Source organism: Hypanus sabinus, chromosome 12, assembly GCF_030144855.1.
Source record: "Hypanus sabinus isolate sHypSab1 chromosome 12, sHypSab1.hap1, whole genome shotgun sequence".
Taxonomy (NCBI): domain Eukaryota; kingdom Metazoa; phylum Chordata; class Chondrichthyes; order Myliobatiformes; family Dasyatidae; genus Hypanus; species Hypanus sabinus.
Genome location: NC_082717.1, coordinates 54,270,387 through 54,290,996, shown reverse-complemented (window position 1 = coordinate 54,290,996; position 20,610 = coordinate 54,270,387). Strand labels below are relative to the sequence as shown.

The window sequence follows — 20,610 nt, the reverse complement described above, 5'->3', positions numbered from 1 at the left end:
AACTCCTGTACTCAGTGCCCTGATTTATGAAGGCCAGTGTGCTGAAAGTTCTCTTTATGACCCTATCAATCTGTGGTGCCACATCCAAGGTATTATGAATCTGTATTCCCAGGTCCCTTTGTTCTACCACACAACTCAGAGCCCTAACATTCACTGTGTAAGTCTTAACCTGGCTTGCCTTCTAAAGTGCAACACCTCACACTTGTCTGCATTAAATTTGTCATTTTTCAGTCCATTTTTCCACCTGGTCCAGATCACGCTGCAAGCATCGTTAGACTTCCTTGCTGTCCACTATGCCCCCAGCCTTTTCATTATCCGCAAATTTGCTGATTCTGTTTACCACATTATCAGCTAAATCATTAATATAGATAACAACCAAAAATGGATCCAGTACTGATCCCTGTCGCATACCACTAGTCACAGACCTCCATTCAGAGAGGCAACCCCGTACTATTATTCTCTGTCTTCTCCCACTAAGCCAATATTGAATCCAACTGACTAATTACCCATGGATGCCAAGCAACTTAACCATCTGGACCAGTCTTCTTGTCAAAGGCCTTGCTAAAAACCATGCAGGTAATGTCCATCGCCTTTCCTTCAACAACCTTATTGGCAACCTCCTGAAAAAACTGATTAGTTGATCTACCACACAGATAGCAATGTTGACTATCCTTCATCAGGCCCTGTCTATCCAGATCGGTACAGTTTGTATCAAGTCCCTTAGAATAATTATTCCCTTGGAATAATTTATCATGACTGATGCCAGGTTCACTGGCCTATAATTTCCCCATTTATTCTTGGAGCCTTAATGTTTCTGCTTCAACTTCATCTACAAAGTGGAGTGATTGAATAGTCGCAGCTCACCTGAATGAGTGGATCTTTAACCATTCTCTAGCCCCCGGATGCCATTCGGAAAAGCATAGCTCTTTGGTACTCCGTCCATCACCTTAAACATTCATCTTCTGTTCGGGCACACAATGGCTATAGTGAGCACTATGTAGAAAATGTACTATCTTTACAAGTCTAGGCTAATCTGAAAATAACTCCTAAAATCATGATTCCGACCACCAGCAAGGCGAAGGGGAATGGGCACATGGGAACACCACCTTCATTTCCAAGCTATAAACCATTCTGGCATGCATATATAATTCTTCCTTACTCACCACTGAGTGCTAATTCTAAATCTTGCTAATTCCTATCCAGTGGCATGTTTGGAGTACCATCCAATTGTGACAGTTCAAAAGGTTGGCTCACCTTCTCAATGTCAATATGAAATATAGAGTAAATGCTGGCCGTGGCAGAGACACGCAGGGATTTTAAATGTAGTATAAATGTGCTATAAAGTACGTAATTAAGAAACATGCACATTTCTCTATATACTTTCAGATATTTGTAATAAACATTATTTGAATCAACATGCTGGAGGAACTTATTATTATTATCAGAATTCCCTCTCTACTGTTTGCCCGTCTGAGTAATATACGGAGATTCACATGATTTGATTTTTGGCACCTTCAAGCAGTGAAAAATAATCCTCTCCATTTATGGCGCAGTATTACATTAAGAGATCAACGGTTGTCCAACCCAACCAACCAACTACTGTAATAAGTTCTTAACAATAACTGCTTAGATTTCATTGGTCAAGATTCAGCCAGTGACAACGGGCTTCGCTGCGGCTCGCTTGTGTTTTATTGGTCTTATCAGATGTCAGTCAGCGACTTGGCTGAGATTTTCGGTGGCAGAGAAGCAGCCTGGTGCCTATGAATCAGCGCGCGCGAGCGAGCAGAGGGCCGCGCTTCTGCTGAGTAACACCTGCCTCAGTCCGGTCGCGCTCTTCCCAACCTTCGAGCTCACCCGCTGGAGGAGGTCAACACTGAAGTTTTCAGCAAAAAAAGGAATCGAGTCGGAACCATGTCGGAGGAATTTCAGTCTTCCTCTGTCTCGTCCTCCGTGCGTCAAGACGACATTTTAGAAGACACTCGAAATGAAGGTGTGGAGAAGGCCCCCGACGATTTGCAACCTCCCAAGCCCGGGGCTGGCGACGCGCCCGTGGTCCCTCCCGTTGTCCTTGCAGCTCAGCCGGTCCCAGAGCCTCGGACTTCCGAGCCTGCAGAATGCAGCGATGAATGGCAAGATGACTCGCCTCCACTTTTACCCGCCAGAAGTCGGCCCGAGCCGGACTCCACCTCAGAGACTGGTGCAGCCACCGAGCTGGCAAGGAAGCGCCCAGAGTCAATGGGTGAGTCTTATGAATGGCAACGGCCAGGTAGGCAGGGTGGGGTGGGATGGAGGGTGTACAGCAAGAGCTGTTTAAAAGCTGCGAGGAAGGACAAATTTTAGTAAATCTGAAATTTTACATTCTGCATTTAAAAAAAATCTTTAGCAATTAAGATAGCTGAAGGCCATTCGGCCTCGCATGTGTTCTACTTCTTAATAGGACCGAGCTTAAGTTTTATCTTAAAACCACTTAAACTAACCCTATATTTTTCTAATTAATTTATCTGAAAAATATTTTTCACTCTTGCAATTACTGAGAGACTGTCCTCCATAGCTCTATTGGATGGAACATATCCTCTGTCGACCATTTTGATAAATAATTATTGGATTTTGAATTTATGAAGTTGCAAACTTGACAAAATAAAAATGGCCTTGGGTAGATGACGGAAGTAGCGTAAATTTCCAAAAGGGAACCGGATAAATACTAAGGAGGGGAACAAATGTGTAAATGCTGGGAAATTGAAGTATGGTTAGTTATGTTAGACAAATACAGTGCAAGTCATCGTAGTTGTTGAGGACTGTTTAACATTTTGTACAGGTTTGTGTGACTCTCGTTTCGTGTTTATAAGTCGTGTAACATGAAATGAGGAAACGAGAGTCTTGTTCGGACGATGCAGATTTACAATAGTCTCCAATGATGAACGAAAGAGATTGTCTGCACGTGTCTCGTCTCGCCAGATGATTGACAGTATCCTGACCATTTATAGACAGAAGCTAATATGTCTGCTATTAGCCGTGAAGGGTGGGACTTCGGTCCAGATCCTCAATTGAAGGTTCATCCTTCAAAATGTCAGAAATCTTTGTTTGCAGTCACATTGATCAGGAGCAGTTTTAGTTTAAAATTCGTGGTTCCTAAATGTTTTTCCCAGTTAGTAAAACATACCACAGAAGTCGTTTATTGACTCTTCATCCCGAATTGTTCGATCACTGCAGTTACGTTTGACTGGCTCTGCTTTATTTGGCAAACGTTGCCTCAACCCACAAAAGAAAGGTACTGCGCATGCTGAAAATCTGAAATGAAAACAGCGTTTTTTCACCTCCTGGTCAATTTGACTCTTTCAAAGACTGCCTGGAAGCAGCGACTCCAGCTGATCACAAAACGTAGTGCGGCTTCCCCCCCCCAATGCCGGATGAAAATGATGAATAAATTTTCCTGTCTAAACTAAGAGTTAATTTGTCTAAGAAGTTTCTATGAAACTTGAGTAGGCATCACATCAATGTCATCTTTTTCAGATACATGGAGTCTCAGAATAAATAGAACATCTCTTTAGAACAGAGATGAGGAATTTCTTTAGTGAGAGGGTAGTGAATCTGTGGAATTCATTACCACAAGCTTCTGTGGAGGCCGTCATTAGGTATATTTAAAACGGAAGCTGAGGCTCATAATTAGGGTGTCAAAGCTGACGGGAGAAAGCAGGAGAGTAGGGTTGAGACAAAATAAATAAGCCATGATCAAATGGCAGGGCAGACTCAATGGGCTGAATGCTTGTGGCTTATTGCAAGGGGAACTGCAAAACTGCCACAAGTCTGTGCAGAACTTTGTTCTTGAGTTTTTGTGTTCTTTATTAAAAAGCATCTGGCAACCTGATTGGGAAATCTATCAAAAAACTAAATTTTCAAGTACTTTTCATTAGATTGTGTCAAATGTTTCATTTTGGGATCTTTAAGCAATTGGTTGATCCTGCTTTGAGAACACAATATGGAATGATTGTTTCTGACCACTTCAAAGATGAAGATTTTAAGTGTTTACATTTTATAAATTGCTAGCCCCACAGATTGAAAAAAACAATAAGACTGGTGTGGGAAGTTAGATGAAAAAAGTTTTTGTGTGACATTAGATTGAACAAATTTTAGAGCTGTTCTCACTGATGTTAGTATTGGGCATTTGGACTTTGGTTGAGATATTTGGGTGCAATCTTGACATCTTTTTCAAAGCTATTGTTTGTAATCTTAAATGGGCAGATCTGTTTTGCTGATAGAATTCCTGAGAATTCCTCACCTGCTTGCCAGTTGATGGTTGGGTATTGCCATTGATACAATGCCTTTTGTAATGTACTGATCTCAAGTGTTTGCATTCTAAGCTCCATGTTCAGCCCTGAATTTGATGACATCTTGCTGATAACCGAGCATTCAGCAGTCAAGACCTGAAGGTCTGAAATCCACAAAACCAATTTGCCCCTCTGTGTTACAGGGAGATAAGACTGTTACAGAAAGCTTTTGCCACATGAATCAAAGTTGCTACAGAAGTTGGGATGTTATGCTTGTTACAGAACATTGGTGAGATCTGATTTGGAGTATTGTGTGCAGTTCTGGTCATGTTCCTATAGGAAAGATGTTGTTAAGATTGAAAGTGTAGAGAAAATTTACAAGGATATTGCTAGGACTTGAGGAACTGAGTTGTAGGGAAAGGTTAAATAAGTTGAGCTTTATTCCCTAGAGCACAGGAAAATAGAGAGATTTGATCAGAGGTGTACAAAATTATGAAGGGTATAGATAAAGAATTGCAAGTAGGCTTTTTCCACTGAGGTTGGGTGAGGTTAGAACTACAGATCATTGGTTAAGTGTTTAAGGGGAACATGAGAGGAGCTGCTTGACTCAGGGTTGTGTGTGCAGCGAGCTGTCAGCAGAAGTGGTGGATGCAGATTTCATTTCACGATATAAAAGAAATTTGAATAGGTACAGTACATGGGTGGGGTGGGTTGATGGGACTAGGCAGATTTGATAATTTTTTTAATACTGTTCCTGTGAAACTCGATGTTTTATAATATTAGAAGGCAAATAATGTCATCTTGTAATAAACTCTACATTATCACTTTGTTTACAGAAGTTGTATTTACATTTGCATTCCAGGATTTCATTCCTAGGAATTGTTTATAAGTCAGAAATGAACAGTGTTTGGGAGGAGATCACAGAAACAGCTGTGATGGGAAGGCAAGTAGAAACAGGAAGAGTGGCCAGAGATGGTCTCACTCTCTGAATGAGAAAAGCTTCCAGTTCTGCTTGGCTCCACCAAGCTCCCCAGTTTTTGGAGCTTAGGTTGGGGTGGAGGGAAGAGAAAGCTGATGGAGGTACACTAATTCCACCTGCAGCAGCTGATAAATTCATCCTACTGATCTCCCAAACAATTGTTCTTATGTGTGGGGTCAGACCATAAGCCAATAGGAGAAGAATTAGGCGATTTGGTCCATTGAGTCTGCTTCACTATTCCATCATGGATTTATTATCCCAGTTGACCCCATTCTCCTGCCTTCTCCCATAACCTTTAATACCCTTACTAATCCAGAACCTATCAGCCTCTGCTTTAAATATACAGAATTATTTGACCTCCACAGCAGTCTGTGGCAGGGAATTCCACAGATTCATGACCACTGGCTTAAAAAAAAATACCCATTTGTTTGTCCACAAATTGGGTGACTGAAATTCAGACAAGTCCTATGGGGTATCACTGTCTGGTATTCTGGCTCCTCATTTGTGAATCTGCACCACTGCAATTTTCCTATTGCCACAATAGGTATATGGTGGATGCAATCTCATTGGCTCCACATGGCCTTTGATCACCTAGATAATACAAATACCTCATGACAGGTTTCTGTTTATTGACAACAGCTCAGCATTTAACACAATTGTTCCTACAGTTCTGATCGAAAAGTTCCAGAGCCTGGGCCTTTGTACCTCCCTTAGCAACTGGATAGTTGACTTTCTATCTGGAAGACCACAATCAGTGATGGTAGGAAATACATCTCCACCTTGCTGAAGATCAACTCTGGCACACCTCAGGGATGTGTGCTTAGCCCATTGCTCTACTTGCTCTACAGTCATAATCATGTGGCTAGGCATAGCTCAAATGCCGTAATGTAAATTTGCTGACAATATAATTGTTGACAGAGTTTCAGATAGTGGCAAGAGGGTGTACAGGAATGAAATACACCAGCTAGCTGAATGATGTTGCAGCAACAATCTTGCACTTGGTATCAGTAAGGCCAAAGAACTGGTAGTGGACTTGAGAAAGGGTAAGACATCGGATCACACGTCAGCCCTCGTAGAGGGTTCAGAATAGTGAGCAATTTCAAGTTCTTGGGCATCAATATCTTGAGGATCTATGCTGGGTCCAACATATCGATGCAGCTACAAAGATGGCATGACGGTGGTTATATTGTATTAGGAGTTTGGAGAGATTTGGTATGTCACCAAAGACACTTGCAAATTTCTAAAGGTCAACTGTGGAATGCATTGTAACTAGCTGCATAATCATTGGATACGGGTGGGCTGCTGCACAAGAAAGAAATGAGCTGCAGAGTTGTAATCTCCCAGATGTATGGATGGGCCAGGGTCATAAGATATCAGAGGAATTGAAACAGATTGACATTAGGAAAGAAACTGTGATGAGTAGACTGATAGGACTGAAGGCTAATAAATCCCCGGGTCCAGATGGTCTGCATCCGAGGGTTCTAAAAGAGGTGGCTCAGGAAATTGCGGATGCATTGGTAATCATTTTCCAATGTTCCTTAGATTCAGGATCAGTTCCTGAAGATTGGAGAGTGGCTAATGTTATCCCACTTTTCAAGAAGGGAGGGAAGGAGAAAACGGAGAACTATCGCCCTGTTAGCCTCACGTCAGTCGTGGGGAAGATGCTTGAGTCCATTATTAAGGACGAAATAGTGGCATATCTTGATGGCAGTAATAGGATTAGGCCGAGCCAGCATGGATTTACCAAGGGCAAATCATGCTTGACTAATCTGTTGGTTTTTTGAGGGTGTAACAAGGATGTTAGACGAGGGTAAGCCAGTGGATGTAGTGTACCTAGATTTTCAGAAGGCATTCGATAAGGTGCCACATAGGAGATTGGTGAGTAAAATCAGAGCTCATGGCATTGGGGGCAGGGTTTCAACATGGATAGAAAACTGGTTGGCAGATAGAAAGCAAAGGGTAGCAGTGAATGGGTGTTTCTCGGACTGGCTGGAGGTGACTAGTGGGGTACCACAGGGCTCTGTATTGGGACCACAGCTCTTTACGATTTATGTCAATGATTTAGATGAGGGCATTGAAAACTATATCAGCAAGTTTGCTGACGATACTAAACTGGGTGGCAGTGTGACATGCGAAGGGGATGTTAGGAGAATACAGGGAGACTTGGATAGGCTGGGTGAGTGGGCAGATACTTGGCAGATGTCATTCAATGTGAATAAATGTGAAGTTATCCACTTTGGAAGCAGGAACAAGAGGGCAGAGTATTGTCTGAACGGTGTAGAGTTAGGTAAGGGAGAAATGCAGAGACCTAGGAGTCCTAGTTCATCAGTCAAAGAAGGTGAATGAGCAAGTGCAACAGGCAGTGAAGAGGGCAAATGGAATGTTGGCCTTTATTACAAGGGGAATTGAGTACAAGAGCAAGGACGTCCTTTTGCATTTGTACAGGGCCCTGGTGAGACCACACCTGGAATATTGTGTACAGTTTTGGTCTCCTGGTTTAAGGAAGGACATTCTGGCAATTGAGGAAGTGCAGCGTAGATTCACTAGGTTGATTCCTGGGATGGCAGGGCTGTCTTACGCAGAGAGATTGGAGAGATTGGGCTTGTACACACTGGAATTGAGGAGATTGAGAGGGGATCTGATTGAAACGTTTAAGATAATTAAAGGATTTGATAGGATTGAGGCAGGAAATATGTTCCAGATGTTGGGAGAGTCCAGTACCAGAGGGCATGGATTGAGAATAAGAGGTCAGTTATTTAAAACAGAGTTGAGGAAGAACTTCTTCTCCCAGAGAGTTGTGGAGGTGTGGAATGCACTGCCTCGGAAGACGGTGGAGGCCAATTCTCTGGATGCTTTCAAGAAGGAGCTAGATAGATATCTGATGGATAGGGGAATCAAGGGATATGGGGACAAGGCAGGGACTGGGTATTGATAGTGAATGATCAGCCATGATCTCAGAATGGCGGTGCAGACTCGAGGGGCCGAATGGTCTACTTCTGCACCTATTGTCTATAACTCCATCATGGGCTCTAGCCTCTAGTATCCAGGACATCTTCAAGCAGCGATGCCTCAAAAAGGCAGCATCTATCATTGGACCCTTGTCCCCCAGGTCATACCTTGTTCTCATTGCTGCCATCAAGGATGAGGTACAGTAGTCTGAAGGCACACACTCAACGATTCAGGAATAGCTTCTTCCCCTCTGCCATCTGATTTCTGAATAGGCATTGAAACCATGAAACGGGTCACTGTCTATTTTCTGTGTACACTCAGTCATAGAGTGCAGACATGAGTTGTAAATGCTCTGTGGCCCAACTGGTTCATGCCAACCAGGATGTCCATTTAAATTAGTGCCATTTGCCAGTGTTTGTCCTATGTTCCCCTAAATTTTCTACCCTGTCCAAAATGTATTTCTGTGGCAACTCATTCCATATGGACCATCCTCTCAGTAGAAAAGGTTGTTCTTTAGATTCCTATTAAATCTCTCTCCTCTAACCTTAAATCTCTGCTTGCTAGTTCTTGAGTCCCAAGCCTTGGGGGGAGAAAAGACTGCCTTGATCTTAGCCATGAACAGTTACAAGTAAGTTTGCAATTACCTGGTTTTCTGCATTAGTTATTCATGTGGTCTGATCTTCATCTAAGTAACAATAATAGACAAACACAATATTCCTAAACGGATAACACACAAACAATTGTACTTCAATACTGAGTACAGCATTCAAACCGTCGAAGTTCAAAAAATGTGTATCTCAGTAATGCCTTCTTTCCGCAAAAGTTATTTGTAGTCAGGTGTTCAATTGATGAGATTGGAGGTGTGGGTTGTAGAGTCACCCTGACCTATAAAAAGACAGTTGAGTTGCTAAAGGAGCCTGCTCTTCTCCAGAAAGATGTGTTTATATGCACCATGCCTCGATCATAACAACTTTCAGAGGACCTTAGGAGGGTTGTGGAGATGCATGAAACTAGAAAAGGCTACAAAAGCACTTCTAAAGACCTGAGTGTTCATCTTTCCACAGTAAGAGAAATTGTTTACAAATTGAGGAAATTCAGTATTATTGCTACTCTTCCTAGGAGTGGGTGATCTGCAAAGATCACACCAAGAGCATGACTTGCAATGCTGAAGGTGAAAAACAACCCAAGGGTAACACCAAAAGACTACAGGAACCTGTTGAACTTGCTGAAGTCTCAGTTCATGTGTCCACCATAAGAAAGACACTGACCTAAGAATGGTATTCATGGAAGGATAGCATGGAGGAAACCACTGTTCTCCAAAAAAAAATTGCTGCACATTTCAGGTTTGCAAAAGACCACCTGGATATTTCACAATGCTTCTGGGACAATGTCCCGTGGACAGATGAGACAAAAGTTGGACTTTTTGGCAGAAATTGAAACAGTTTTGTATGGAGGAATGGTCTAAAATTCCTCCTTGCTGTTGTGGGTGCCTGATCAGCTACAGGAAATATTTGGAGGAGGGTATTGCTGCTAAAGGAGGTTCTACCAATTAAATACAAGGGTTCTTACTTTTTCTGGACTGGATTGTGAATGATTAAACAATGTTCAATAAAGACATGAAAAGTACAATTGTTTGTGTGTTATTAGTTTAGACAGATTGTATTTGTCTATTATTGTGACTTGGCTGAAGATCAGACTATATTTTGAGTTGATGTAGAAAACCATGTAATTGCACAGGGTTCACAAACTTTCTTGTAACTGCACCTCACGATTTTGTTCACCTTTATAAGATCATCCCTTCTACATTTTAATGAACTTACAATGATGACCCTACCAAATGAATGAATCTAAACTAATGAATTGGTGCACGGGAAGGAGTAAGAGAGCCAAGTGCAGTGATGTCTTAGCAACAATGTCTATCCCTCAATATCAGCAAAGTACAAGCCTATCATTCCTTTCAGGAAGGGGTGTGGTGCGTATGCGCCTATTTATAGCAATGATTTAGAGGTCAAGAAAGTTGAGAGCTTCAAGTTCCTGGGAGTGAACATCACCATTAGCCTGTCTGGTTTTTGACAGCACAACTAAGAAAGCATATCATTGCCTCTGCTTTCTCAGGCTAAAGAAGTCACCTTTTGGTTCTCACTGTTTTCTATTGCTACATTGTAAAAAGCACCTGATCTGGAGGCATCATGGCTTGATATGGCACCTGCTTGGCTGACAACTGCAAGAAACTGGAGGGAGTTGTGGACACAGCTCAGCAGATCATGGAAACTAGCCTCCCCTCTATCTGATTCTTGCTGCCTCAATAAAGCAGCCAGCATAATCAGATTCTACTGATCCCAGACATTCTCTTTTCCTCTCTCCAATCGGGCAGAAGATATGAGACACAGCACTAGGTACGCAGAACCAGGCTCAAGGACAGTGTCTATCCTGTTGTTAGAAGACTATTCAACAGTTCCCTAATATGATACGATGGATTTTTAACCTCAATCTATCCCATTACATCTTTTCATCTTATTGTCTGCCTGGACTGCACTTCCTCTGTAACTGCAGCCTTGTCCTCCCTCAATGCACTGTCTTGCATGATGTTCTTGCAGTTCATTTTAATACAAGTTTTTCACTGTACCTTGGTACATGTGACACTAAATCAATGTTAGAAATGTCCTAGCTTGCTGATCCCCTCCATTTTTTTGAAGTCAAAAGTCAAATTGAATTTATCAAAGTACATATGTTTCCATATTGCCTTGAGATTCGTTTTCCTGTGGGTTTTTACAGAACAGAAACAATAGAATCAATGAAAAATTGCTCACAAAGATAAACAAACAACTGGTGTGGAAGATGACAAATTATGCAAATATAAAAAGGAAAAATAGTGAGTTGTAGTCCTTGAAAGTGAGTTCATAAGTTGTGGAGTCGGCTCACTGTTGGGGTGAGTGAAATTATCCACTCTGGTTCAGGAACCTGATGGTTGAAGGGTAATAACTGTTCCCGAACCTGGTCATGTGGGACCCAAGGCTCTTGTATGCCATTCCTGATATCGGCTGTGAAAAGAGAACATGGCCAGGATGGTGGGGCTTTTTGATGATACACTGCTTTCTTGCAGCAGTGCTCCATGTAAATGTGCATATTAAGTGGGAGGGATTTGCCTGTGATAGACTAAACTGTATCTACCATTTTAGTAGGCTTTTTCATTCATTTTTAATTCATTTCATTGGTCTATGAAAGTTTGTCAAAAGTTTTAGATGACATGCCAAATCTTCAAGACCTAACAAAATAAGTAGAGGCGCTGCTGTACTTTGTAAAGGCACTTGCGTACTTGACCCCAGACAGGTCCTCCAAAATGATAATGCTGAGGACTTTAATGCTACTGACCTTCTCCACCACTGATCCCCTGATGAGGACTGGCTAATGGACCTCCATTTTCCTCCTTTAGTCAATAATCTGAGAGAGGCCCTTCCGTTAGTTGGGGTTGACCATGGATATTGTGACCTATCAGTCTGTTAGTTTATATAGATGCCAGTACGCAAATCAGGGTAGTACAGTTATGGAGAACAAGCTGTTGTCCATGCAGCAGGCTCCCTCTCTTTTGCAGCTGAGGAATCCAAAGGAAAGGTGGGATACTGATAGTTTGGTACCAGCAGCATCGCAGGAATTGCCAGTCAACATTGGACTACTTTAGGAACTTCAGCTCTGGAATTTTTCTGGGGGTTTATTCCTGAAGCCTTCCCCATGGGTGGGTATAGGAGGTTTGAGATCAGTGTTTTCCATCTAGATGAACTGGGCCCTATCTGCTAGGAGTAACTGGTTTTACAGTGCCAGTAACCCACCTTTGCTGGTCCTGCTGGTTGTAGTGGCTAAACCACGTGTGAAGGCTGGGGAACTACTCTTGGTTGTCCGAAGCTATTTGAGGTGTACACCATTGGGAGCAATTAATAGGTAGTGGGAGCTTATCCCCACTATTTCCACCCAACCAGCTATGACAACCTTGAGGAACCCGTCAATGATCAGCTCTTGATATTGCTGACATTCTCTGTGAGAGAGGTTATGTTGTGGCACCATGTAGCAAAATTTCAGTTTCCCTCCTAAATGCTGACTTGTTACCATCTTTGATTCCATTAACTTGTCATGAGCAAACTTAAATATGACATTGGAGCTTTACTTGGCCTCAGTCATATGTATAAAGCGAGTAGAGCAGAAAGCTAAGCACACAGCCTGGCAGTGCACCTGTGCTGATGGTGATTGTGGAGAAGATGTTGGAAACATTTCCAATTCAAGCTGAGGATCTAGCTCACAAAGAGGTATTGAGACCTTGGACTTGCTGCTTATTAATTAGTTTTAATGGAAAAATGTTGAATGCAGAGTTGTAATCAATGAAGAGCATCCTGGTGTAAGCATTTTCACTGAACAGATGTTTCAGAGTTGAGTGAAGAGGCAATGAAATGTTGTGACAGTAGGCAATTTGAAGCAGATAAAAGTTGCTGCTCAGGTTGGAGTTGATGTTTCATCACCAACCTCAAAGGACTTCATTACAGTGGATACAAGTGCTACTGGCTGATGGTCATTGAGGCAAATAAATATTACTGAGAACGTGAATTGTAGAGGCCTTGAAAGTGGAATTGAACAGTAGGTTTTGCACTCTTTTCAGCTTACTGGCAGCTTACCTTTAACATGGTGCTAATCTGAGAACAATATTTGAAATGTAACCTTGGCACCATCTTGTACAAATGCACATTGCATCTCAGTTTCTGTACTGAATACTCTGATTCATGAAGGCCGGTGTGCTATAAATTCCCTTTACCACACTATCTTCCTGTGACATCATTTTTGGGGATTCATGTACTTGTACTCTTGGGTCTCTGTATTACAACACAGCCCGTAGCTCTACCATTCCCCATGAAAGTGTTAACCTGATTTGTCTTCCCAAAATGCAATACTATCAAATTAAATTCTATTTGCCATTCCTTGACACACGTAGCGAGCTGATAAAAATCCCTTGGAAATCCTTGGTAACAATTTTCACTGTCTATGACACTGCTGGTTTTAGTGGCATTCAGTATCCCCTGGTTATTTACTGTAAATCTTAAAATATGGAGGTAGTGAAGGACTACAACAAAATGCAGAAAGATGGTGAACTTAATTTTGGTCAGAAGAGGGTCAATAATTCAAAACTGATGGTGGCATAGAGCAAATTGATAATTGGGCTGGGGTAGAGATTTTAGGACTGCATTGTAAATAGCTGACAGGGGGTAGGTACGACACTGTATGTCAAGCTACTTACAAGTCCAGTGGACTAGATCAACTGCTGCTTGATATTCCATAAAAACTGGGGTTAGACCATAATTTGAATATGGTGTTCTGGTATTCTTTTATAATGAAAATTTAGTGGGATTGAAGGGCAATAGTTCACTAGAATTGAATGGCCTAGATGTTGTACCTCAATGGTTGAGGTTAAAAAGATGGTTAGGAAGGGAGAGGTTAAAATGCATGATCTATTATTGCAGAGATTAATATTAAAAGTTGAGTGAAACAAGAGATAAAAGAATATGCTGATGGGGTGGCCATCAAAAATACTGGGATGAATTAATTCATTTGTTCTATGATGGGTTACATTTCTGTACTGATGTGAAAATTGATATGTTGACTTTAGGATAAATCTCTATTTTCATTATTCTGCTTTTGGCATGGTTTAAAACTGATTACCACTCTGCTTACAGGTTGCACTTTCTTGGAGCAGAAACTAGATCAAAAAGGTAACATGATTGTGTCTTGCAACCATTAGTGGCTTGGTCATTTAAAAAAAAATGTTTCATTAATAATTTCACTGTTTTTAGCACCTTAACATGGTGCTTAACACCTAATTTATCATTATTGATTTATCACTTATGTAAGTGGGCAAAAGACAAATGTTACTAGAATAGTTTTAAACAAATTGATGTCTAATTGCTCATTTCATTTTATTTCCTAAACTGTTGTATGGTATAGTCCATAACATTGCACGCTGTCCCTGTTTACCATTTATATATATTTTAGAGATTTTAGTGAAGTAATGTGTTGTTTGTCCTGTGTTTGGCTCATTGATAGAAGTTTAAACACTGAAGTTTACTGCTTTGGTAATATTCTGAGAAACCTTTGTCATTAAATCACCATCTTCACATTTTGTGTACTTTCAATTCTACCAATGGTATTGAGTATGGTTGTTAATGCATTCATTCCCTTAAGCACAGTTCACAAATCTGAAATGTGGCTGCATGGCAGAATATGCCTGCTTCCCTTTGGCAAGTAGGAAATTTATTACACTAGTCTCCTGAAGTTGGGCATTTAAGCTAGGGAGGACCTGTACTTCTGTTGTTAGTTTTGAAATCACTTCCACAGGTTGTAAACAGAAATAATCTCTATGGATGGCTTGCAAAATTAAGTTTTGTATGGTATCTTAGTTCATACGCCAGGTAACCGCTGTTTTAAGGCAAATTAAATGTCGGAAATTTGTCCTTGTGGAATTCACGAATTGCTAGTTTGTTTATAAGGAATAAAATTCAGTCATGAAATTGAATTGATGTGACTTAACATTACAAAATAAATCACTGGGCAGTTTTCTATGAAACTAACCTGCCTGTAATATGGTGGTGGCTTGTACATTTTAACGAACATTTTAAAGGTGCTTTGGACAAATCTTGTGATGCATGGATCTATAGATAAAACTGGATAATGAGGACGCTTGTGTGATTGCAAGTGGATGGCCCACCTGAAGAAAATGTAAAGAGCTAACGTATTGATTCTGGTTAGTTGCCTTTATCCTGCCTCTATTAGGCAAATAAGCTTTTTTAAAAAGTGAGATAGGAAGAAATCAGGGCAGCATTCTCTTGTTAGAGGGTGAGATTAGAGAACCCTGTTTGAAACGAAATGCTAATACTATAAGACACATAGCATCTGGGCATTTGTGAAATGAAAGGTGGCAGACATACATGAATTTGTGGTCCACTGACTGTTCATCTTTTGTCCCTCAATCCCAGTCTTCATTTGTTGCTTTTCCTAGTAATTGCCTGGAATCAGTGTGAAGAGTAATTTGGTGGATAAGGGTGTGGCTCTGCTATTTAATTATTGTTTGATTTGTGCTGTTTAAATTTCTTTGCAATTTCTTGGTAAACGTCATCAAATTCAGATTGTCTACTTATGAAATGTAAAGACTTATAGTTTTAATCATCAATTATTTTTCCTGACCAAAACCATAAGATCCCTTTTTAACCAGACTTTTCTAATCCTGCCAGTCTTGCCCTTCATTCTAACAGGAACATGCTGTTCTGAACTCTTCCTCGCTCATCTTCCAATCAATATTTGCATGTTCCTGTGCCAAAATTAGCCTTGTCCATGGAGGGGAGGCTGGTTTCCATAACTGTAGTTTCTTACGGTCAAAAGGCAGAGCAGTTGCCATGCGAAGCTCTGCATCTGGATAAGATGATGCTTTCTGTGGTGTATTGATTTAAAAATTGGCAAGGGGTAAGGGGGACATGCTAGATGTCTACTGTGGTGTATGAAAATCCCAAGAGATCAACAGTTTGAGTTATTCAAGCAATCCCTTCTGACACCAACAATCATTCCACAGTCAAAATTACTTGGATCATATTTCTTCAATCATTCTGATTTTTGATTTGAACAACAACTATACCTTAGCCATTTATGCATTCTTTTACACATTGAGTTGCCACCATGATTGGCAGATTAGGTATCTGCATTAATGAGCAGGTGTACAAGTGTATCTAATAAGTGGCACACTAGGTGAGTGTGCGTATGAATAGGTAAACCTGCTAAATATGATTCAGGAGCATTCTAATTTGTCCAGAGAGCATTCACTGAAGTGAGTGCAGGAAATTATGAAGCATACAGATTGTTTGTTGCTTACAATTAGTGTCAATCTGTGAAGCACTTTCAAAGAAGCTTATTTTGAAATTGATTTTGAACAAAGGCTTGTATTTGCTAGTGGCTAAGTTATTGGGAATATTCTGGTTTTAGAAGTTCACTTTCTAGTCTAGGCTTAATGCCATAAATTGTATAGAATTGCTCATCAGTGGGGGACATCACGTGATAACGTAGCATTGAGACGTGGAAATCCAGCTCTTCTGGAAAAAATCCAGTAAAATAATGTTTAAGTGAAGAAAAGTTAGTAAATACTTTTTAAAAATTACTTATAAACTGCTCAGGATTGTCTTAAGATATGTCTCCTAAACAGAAGCAGAAGAAAACTACTGCTTTGAAGACAACACAAGTTGGAATAGAATCAAGGCTGGCAGCCATGAAAGAGCCCCGGGCTCAAGTGCATTTTACCTCAGGCGATACAGAACAGGAAACTGCGGCAACATCAACCGTTTCCCAAAAAAAAAGAGCACCAGGAATTGCGTATGCATGAAGGAAGGGGCATGCGCAAACACGAGCAACCCAAACTACAAATCCCGGCTATGATTGGAACTGAAAGTGAATTTGAGGTAGAATCAGATTCTCTGGATAAATCAGACGAAGATGAAGAGACAAACAAAGAAGAGCAACAGGAAGAGGTTGGAGGTGATATTGGAGACATAAAAAAAATCTTTGATGCAAATAATGCATGAATTAAAAGTAATAAAAAAGATATTAGAATAATCTTTGCAAATAATGCATGAATTAAAAGTAATAAAAAGATATTAAAATATGAAGATTATGTTTGATAAAATGATGAAAAGACAGGACAAAATGGACACAAGAAAATTAAAAACTTGGAAGAAATAAAGGGAGACATCATTGATAGAGTGAATAAAATGGAAGATAATATTTCTGCCTGGACATCAGAAAGAAAACAGTTGTTGGAAAAAATGGATGTACTTGAAAATTTTCACAGACGAAATAATATTAAGATTGTTGAACTTAATGAAGGTATAGAGGGAGAGGATCCAATAAATTTTTTTCAAAAATGGATTCTGGAAATTTTGGAAATGGAAGAAGGAACCCAGTTAATTGAAATTGAAAGGAATCACAGAGCCTTAAGATCAAGACCTCAAGTTGATCAAAACCCATGATCAATCTTGATAAAATGCTTAAGATATCAAGATAAAGAAAAGATCCTGAAGGCGGCTGCCCAACGTGCCAGAAAGAGAAACGGGCCATTGATGATAGACGGGAAAATAGTTCTTTTCTATCCTGATATAAGTTATGACCTTTTGAAGAGAAAGAAGGAATTTAACCCAGTGAAAAAAGTTTTATGGGAGAAGGGTTATAAATTTATATTGCGCCACCCGGCAACCCTGATAATTTTTTTGGATGACGGAAAAAGATCTTTTTACTGATTATCGGGATGCGGAAGAATTTGCACCAGAACTCCCAAATATTCGCTAACCACAGCCAAAGATTTAAAAGTAAAACGGATTAAAGATGAAGACAGGGACAGTGAATGGAGTTGATGGATGTTTAAGGACAGAAGAATATTTAAGTATATTCTTAATTATATGATACAGGGGGAGAAAGGTAAAAATTTGAGAAATATTAATCGAGAGTAGTGATATTTTTTTCTTGTATATACTTTTTTATGTTACGGGGGAGCTGGGGGAACTTTGGATCGATTGCTACGGGATTCACGTGTGTAATCATGGTGATTGCCATGACCCACACAATGGAGGGGGGTAATGTTGTGTTTTTTGTTTATTCACAACATTAGTAGGGGGGTATTTTGTTATCTTTTTTCTTTATATTCTATTTTTCTTTAATCTTTGCCTGGACAATCGGGGTCGGGGGGAGACACATAGAAACAAGGAGAATTTTAAAAAGATTCCCCAAGGTACTATGAAAGTTGAAAAGTTAGATATTACTATAGACTGGAGTAACCCTGTTAAAAATAATGACTAATTTACTGAATTTTTAAAGTTTTAAATGTTAATGGGCTTAATGGACCGGTGAAAAGAAAAAGAATTTTAACATACATTAAGAAAATGAAAATAGATATAGCTTTTAGCTGCATTCCATTTGAAAAAATTACTTACAATTTAAGAGATAAATATGAAATATTTCTGAAAATTTGGCGCCCTTATTTACAAAAGATAGGATTAAATAGATAGGTGCTCTGGGATATTCTGATATCCAGGCATTCATTCTTTTTTTTCTTTTTCTACAGGGATATGTTAGGGGGGAGGGGAGAAGGGTTGATCATTTTTTTTCCTTCTGTAACCATTTGAAAATTCAATAAAAAATTGTTTATATAAAAAAATTGCTCATCAGTGAAAATTCTAGAGAAAACTGTAATCTTTCCCATATGTAAGATATTGCATTCTTTCAGTTTGCACTTGGGGCTCAGTATTTTGATTAATATAAATGTTTAAAAAGTTTTAATTTATTATGTGAATGGACTTGTTGATTGGGTGTAATGTATTTCTGAAGTTTAAATTTAATTTTGTCCTGAAATTGAAATTTTGAAGGAAAGATTTTCATAAGTTTTGAATTGCATCTTTTTGTTTCCTAATGGTAAACTTCAAATTATTTTTGTCAGTTCTGTAAAATTTGGATTTTATCTGGTTGATGTTTACAATATATTATTCCTGCTTAGTTTGAATCCCACATGCAAAATTCTGCTTTTACCTGGTTATTGAATTCTTGGCAGAAATTAAATTATTGGCAAACATAATTTTGAAACATCATTGTCATGAAATGCAAAATCTCCAAACTACTTGAACTATAACTTTCCTTTACACCATTTTCTGATTTTGCTGAGAATCTTGATGTAATCTTGATTACAGTCAATCTTGATGTAAGCTTCCATTGTGCATCATTAAATTTTCCTCTATATTTTTTTATATATGCACTTTAGCTATCATACTCATATAGATTCTAAAATGATTTTATACAAGTACAGATGTAAATGGAGCCAATAATTTGGAATTTCTCCTTTTCCAGCAATTTTGAGCATGAGGTTTGTCTTGCACTTTTTATGCACCAAAGCCAATATTTTAAATCAGCTCTAATGGATAAGAATAAGTTATTGGTTCTAAACTTTTCAAGTAGTTTGAGCCCAGACTTCTATATTAGGGCTATCTGTGATCACTTGGTTTTATTGCTTGCTCTGCCTGAGTTACTGTCGTTTGTTTTTCAGACAAGCCATTTTTTTCTCCTGTTGCGCATGAATATGTGATGCAGCCTGCAGGCAAGTCCCATCAGCTTTCTTTTGTTTTCAACTGCATCATATTCTAGCCACATGCTTATAAATTTTCCCTTTGACTTGTACTAGAAGTTCCTTTTAAAGGTTTTATTCTCTGCTAATTATCTTACAAAAGAAATTGTGAAGCATTTTCGTTCTGTAGTAAAGTTTGTGTTCAGCCATATAGATTTGAATGTTCTTAAATTAGTTTCTGGATATTAGTAACATTAGTGCAAACCAATGTCCGAAGGCCAATGGAACCGTTTTCTTCTTGTTGATTGCTATACTGTAATCACTTGGAAGTAAAACAGATTTGATGGTATCCACAACTTGGATGTCCTGCTTTGCTGACTGGACATGATATTAGAGGGAGATTACTTATTGAGAATGTTAGTATTCTCAGCAGATGGTGAATAGAGGGGTAATATGTATTGTAACTGACCCTGTTATATTTGTCATATTTTGTACCTGGCTGCAATTAGTACCTTTTTTCATTAGGGTTTCATATTTATCACTCCTTTTTGTTTTAGACTTTTACCCACCTTTAATCACTAAGTTATATAGTTATAACCAGCACTCCTCAGCTCCAGTAATACTTGTAATATTCATGAGTCACTTGCCACACCTTAATGATTTTTATGTTTGGGTGCAACCTTGGTATCCATTCTGCTCCCTTAAAGTTTCAAAAAAAAAAATCACATTTGTAAGGTAATTTAAATAGTTAATAGACTGCTGTCTTGGATTTACCTGATGTAGAGGGAACACTGGTAGGCATGCTTCTTCAGATGAGTTGCTGTATAAGATGGAATCGTAGATGGAGTGGACTGTCAGTGCCATTTTCCAAGGACATAACTTTAAAGTGATTGGAGAAAAGTATTAGGATGTAGGGTATATTGTTTTTACAGTGGCAAGTGCCAGGTGTGGTGGCAGCAGTGGTATTTTAGGGAGGCTTAATAGATTCTTAGGTAGACAAATTAAAAGAAAAATAGAGAGCTATGTGGGAGGGAAGTGTTAGATTGATCTGAGAATAGTTTAAAGAGTCAGCACAACATTGTGGCTTTAAGGTCTGTACTCTGTTCTATGTATGGTTTGAGCTTACCCTTGAATTTGTAGAAGAGGGAAAAGGACAAAATGATAGGGTAACAATTGTCATGAGTATGGAAAGATTAGAGATTATGATGCAAATAGCATAACTTGGTTTGTCCTTTGTGTTCTGTGTGATTTTAGTTGAAGGAATGATGAATATATGCAAGTGAATATATTGTCTA

At 39.4% G+C, this 20,610-nt stretch overlaps 1 protein-coding gene across 5 annotated transcripts in view; it reads left to right on the top strand.

The window, feature by feature from the left end:
- Positions 1 to 1,652: 1,652 nt before the first annotated feature.
- Positions 1,653 to 20,610, top strand: part of LOC132402893 (reticulon-4-like) — a 72,814-nt gene continuing 53,856 nt past the window's right edge. The window contains exons 1-3 of one of the 5 annotated variants that reach the window (XM_059985955.1): positions 1,708 to 2,239; positions 13,908 to 13,943; positions 19,298 to 19,348. In XM_059985955.1, the coding sequence (XP_059841938.1) occupies positions 1,912 to 2,239; positions 13,908 to 13,943; positions 19,298 to 19,348 (415 nt within the window). In that variant the 5' untranslated portion in view covers positions 1,708 to 1,911. Of the gene's footprint in view, positions 2,240 to 13,907; positions 13,944 to 19,297; positions 19,349 to 20,610 lie in introns of all 5 variants that reach the window. The other 4 variants (XM_059985960.1, XM_059985956.1, XM_059985957.1 and 1 more) reach the window with 4 other exon arrangements.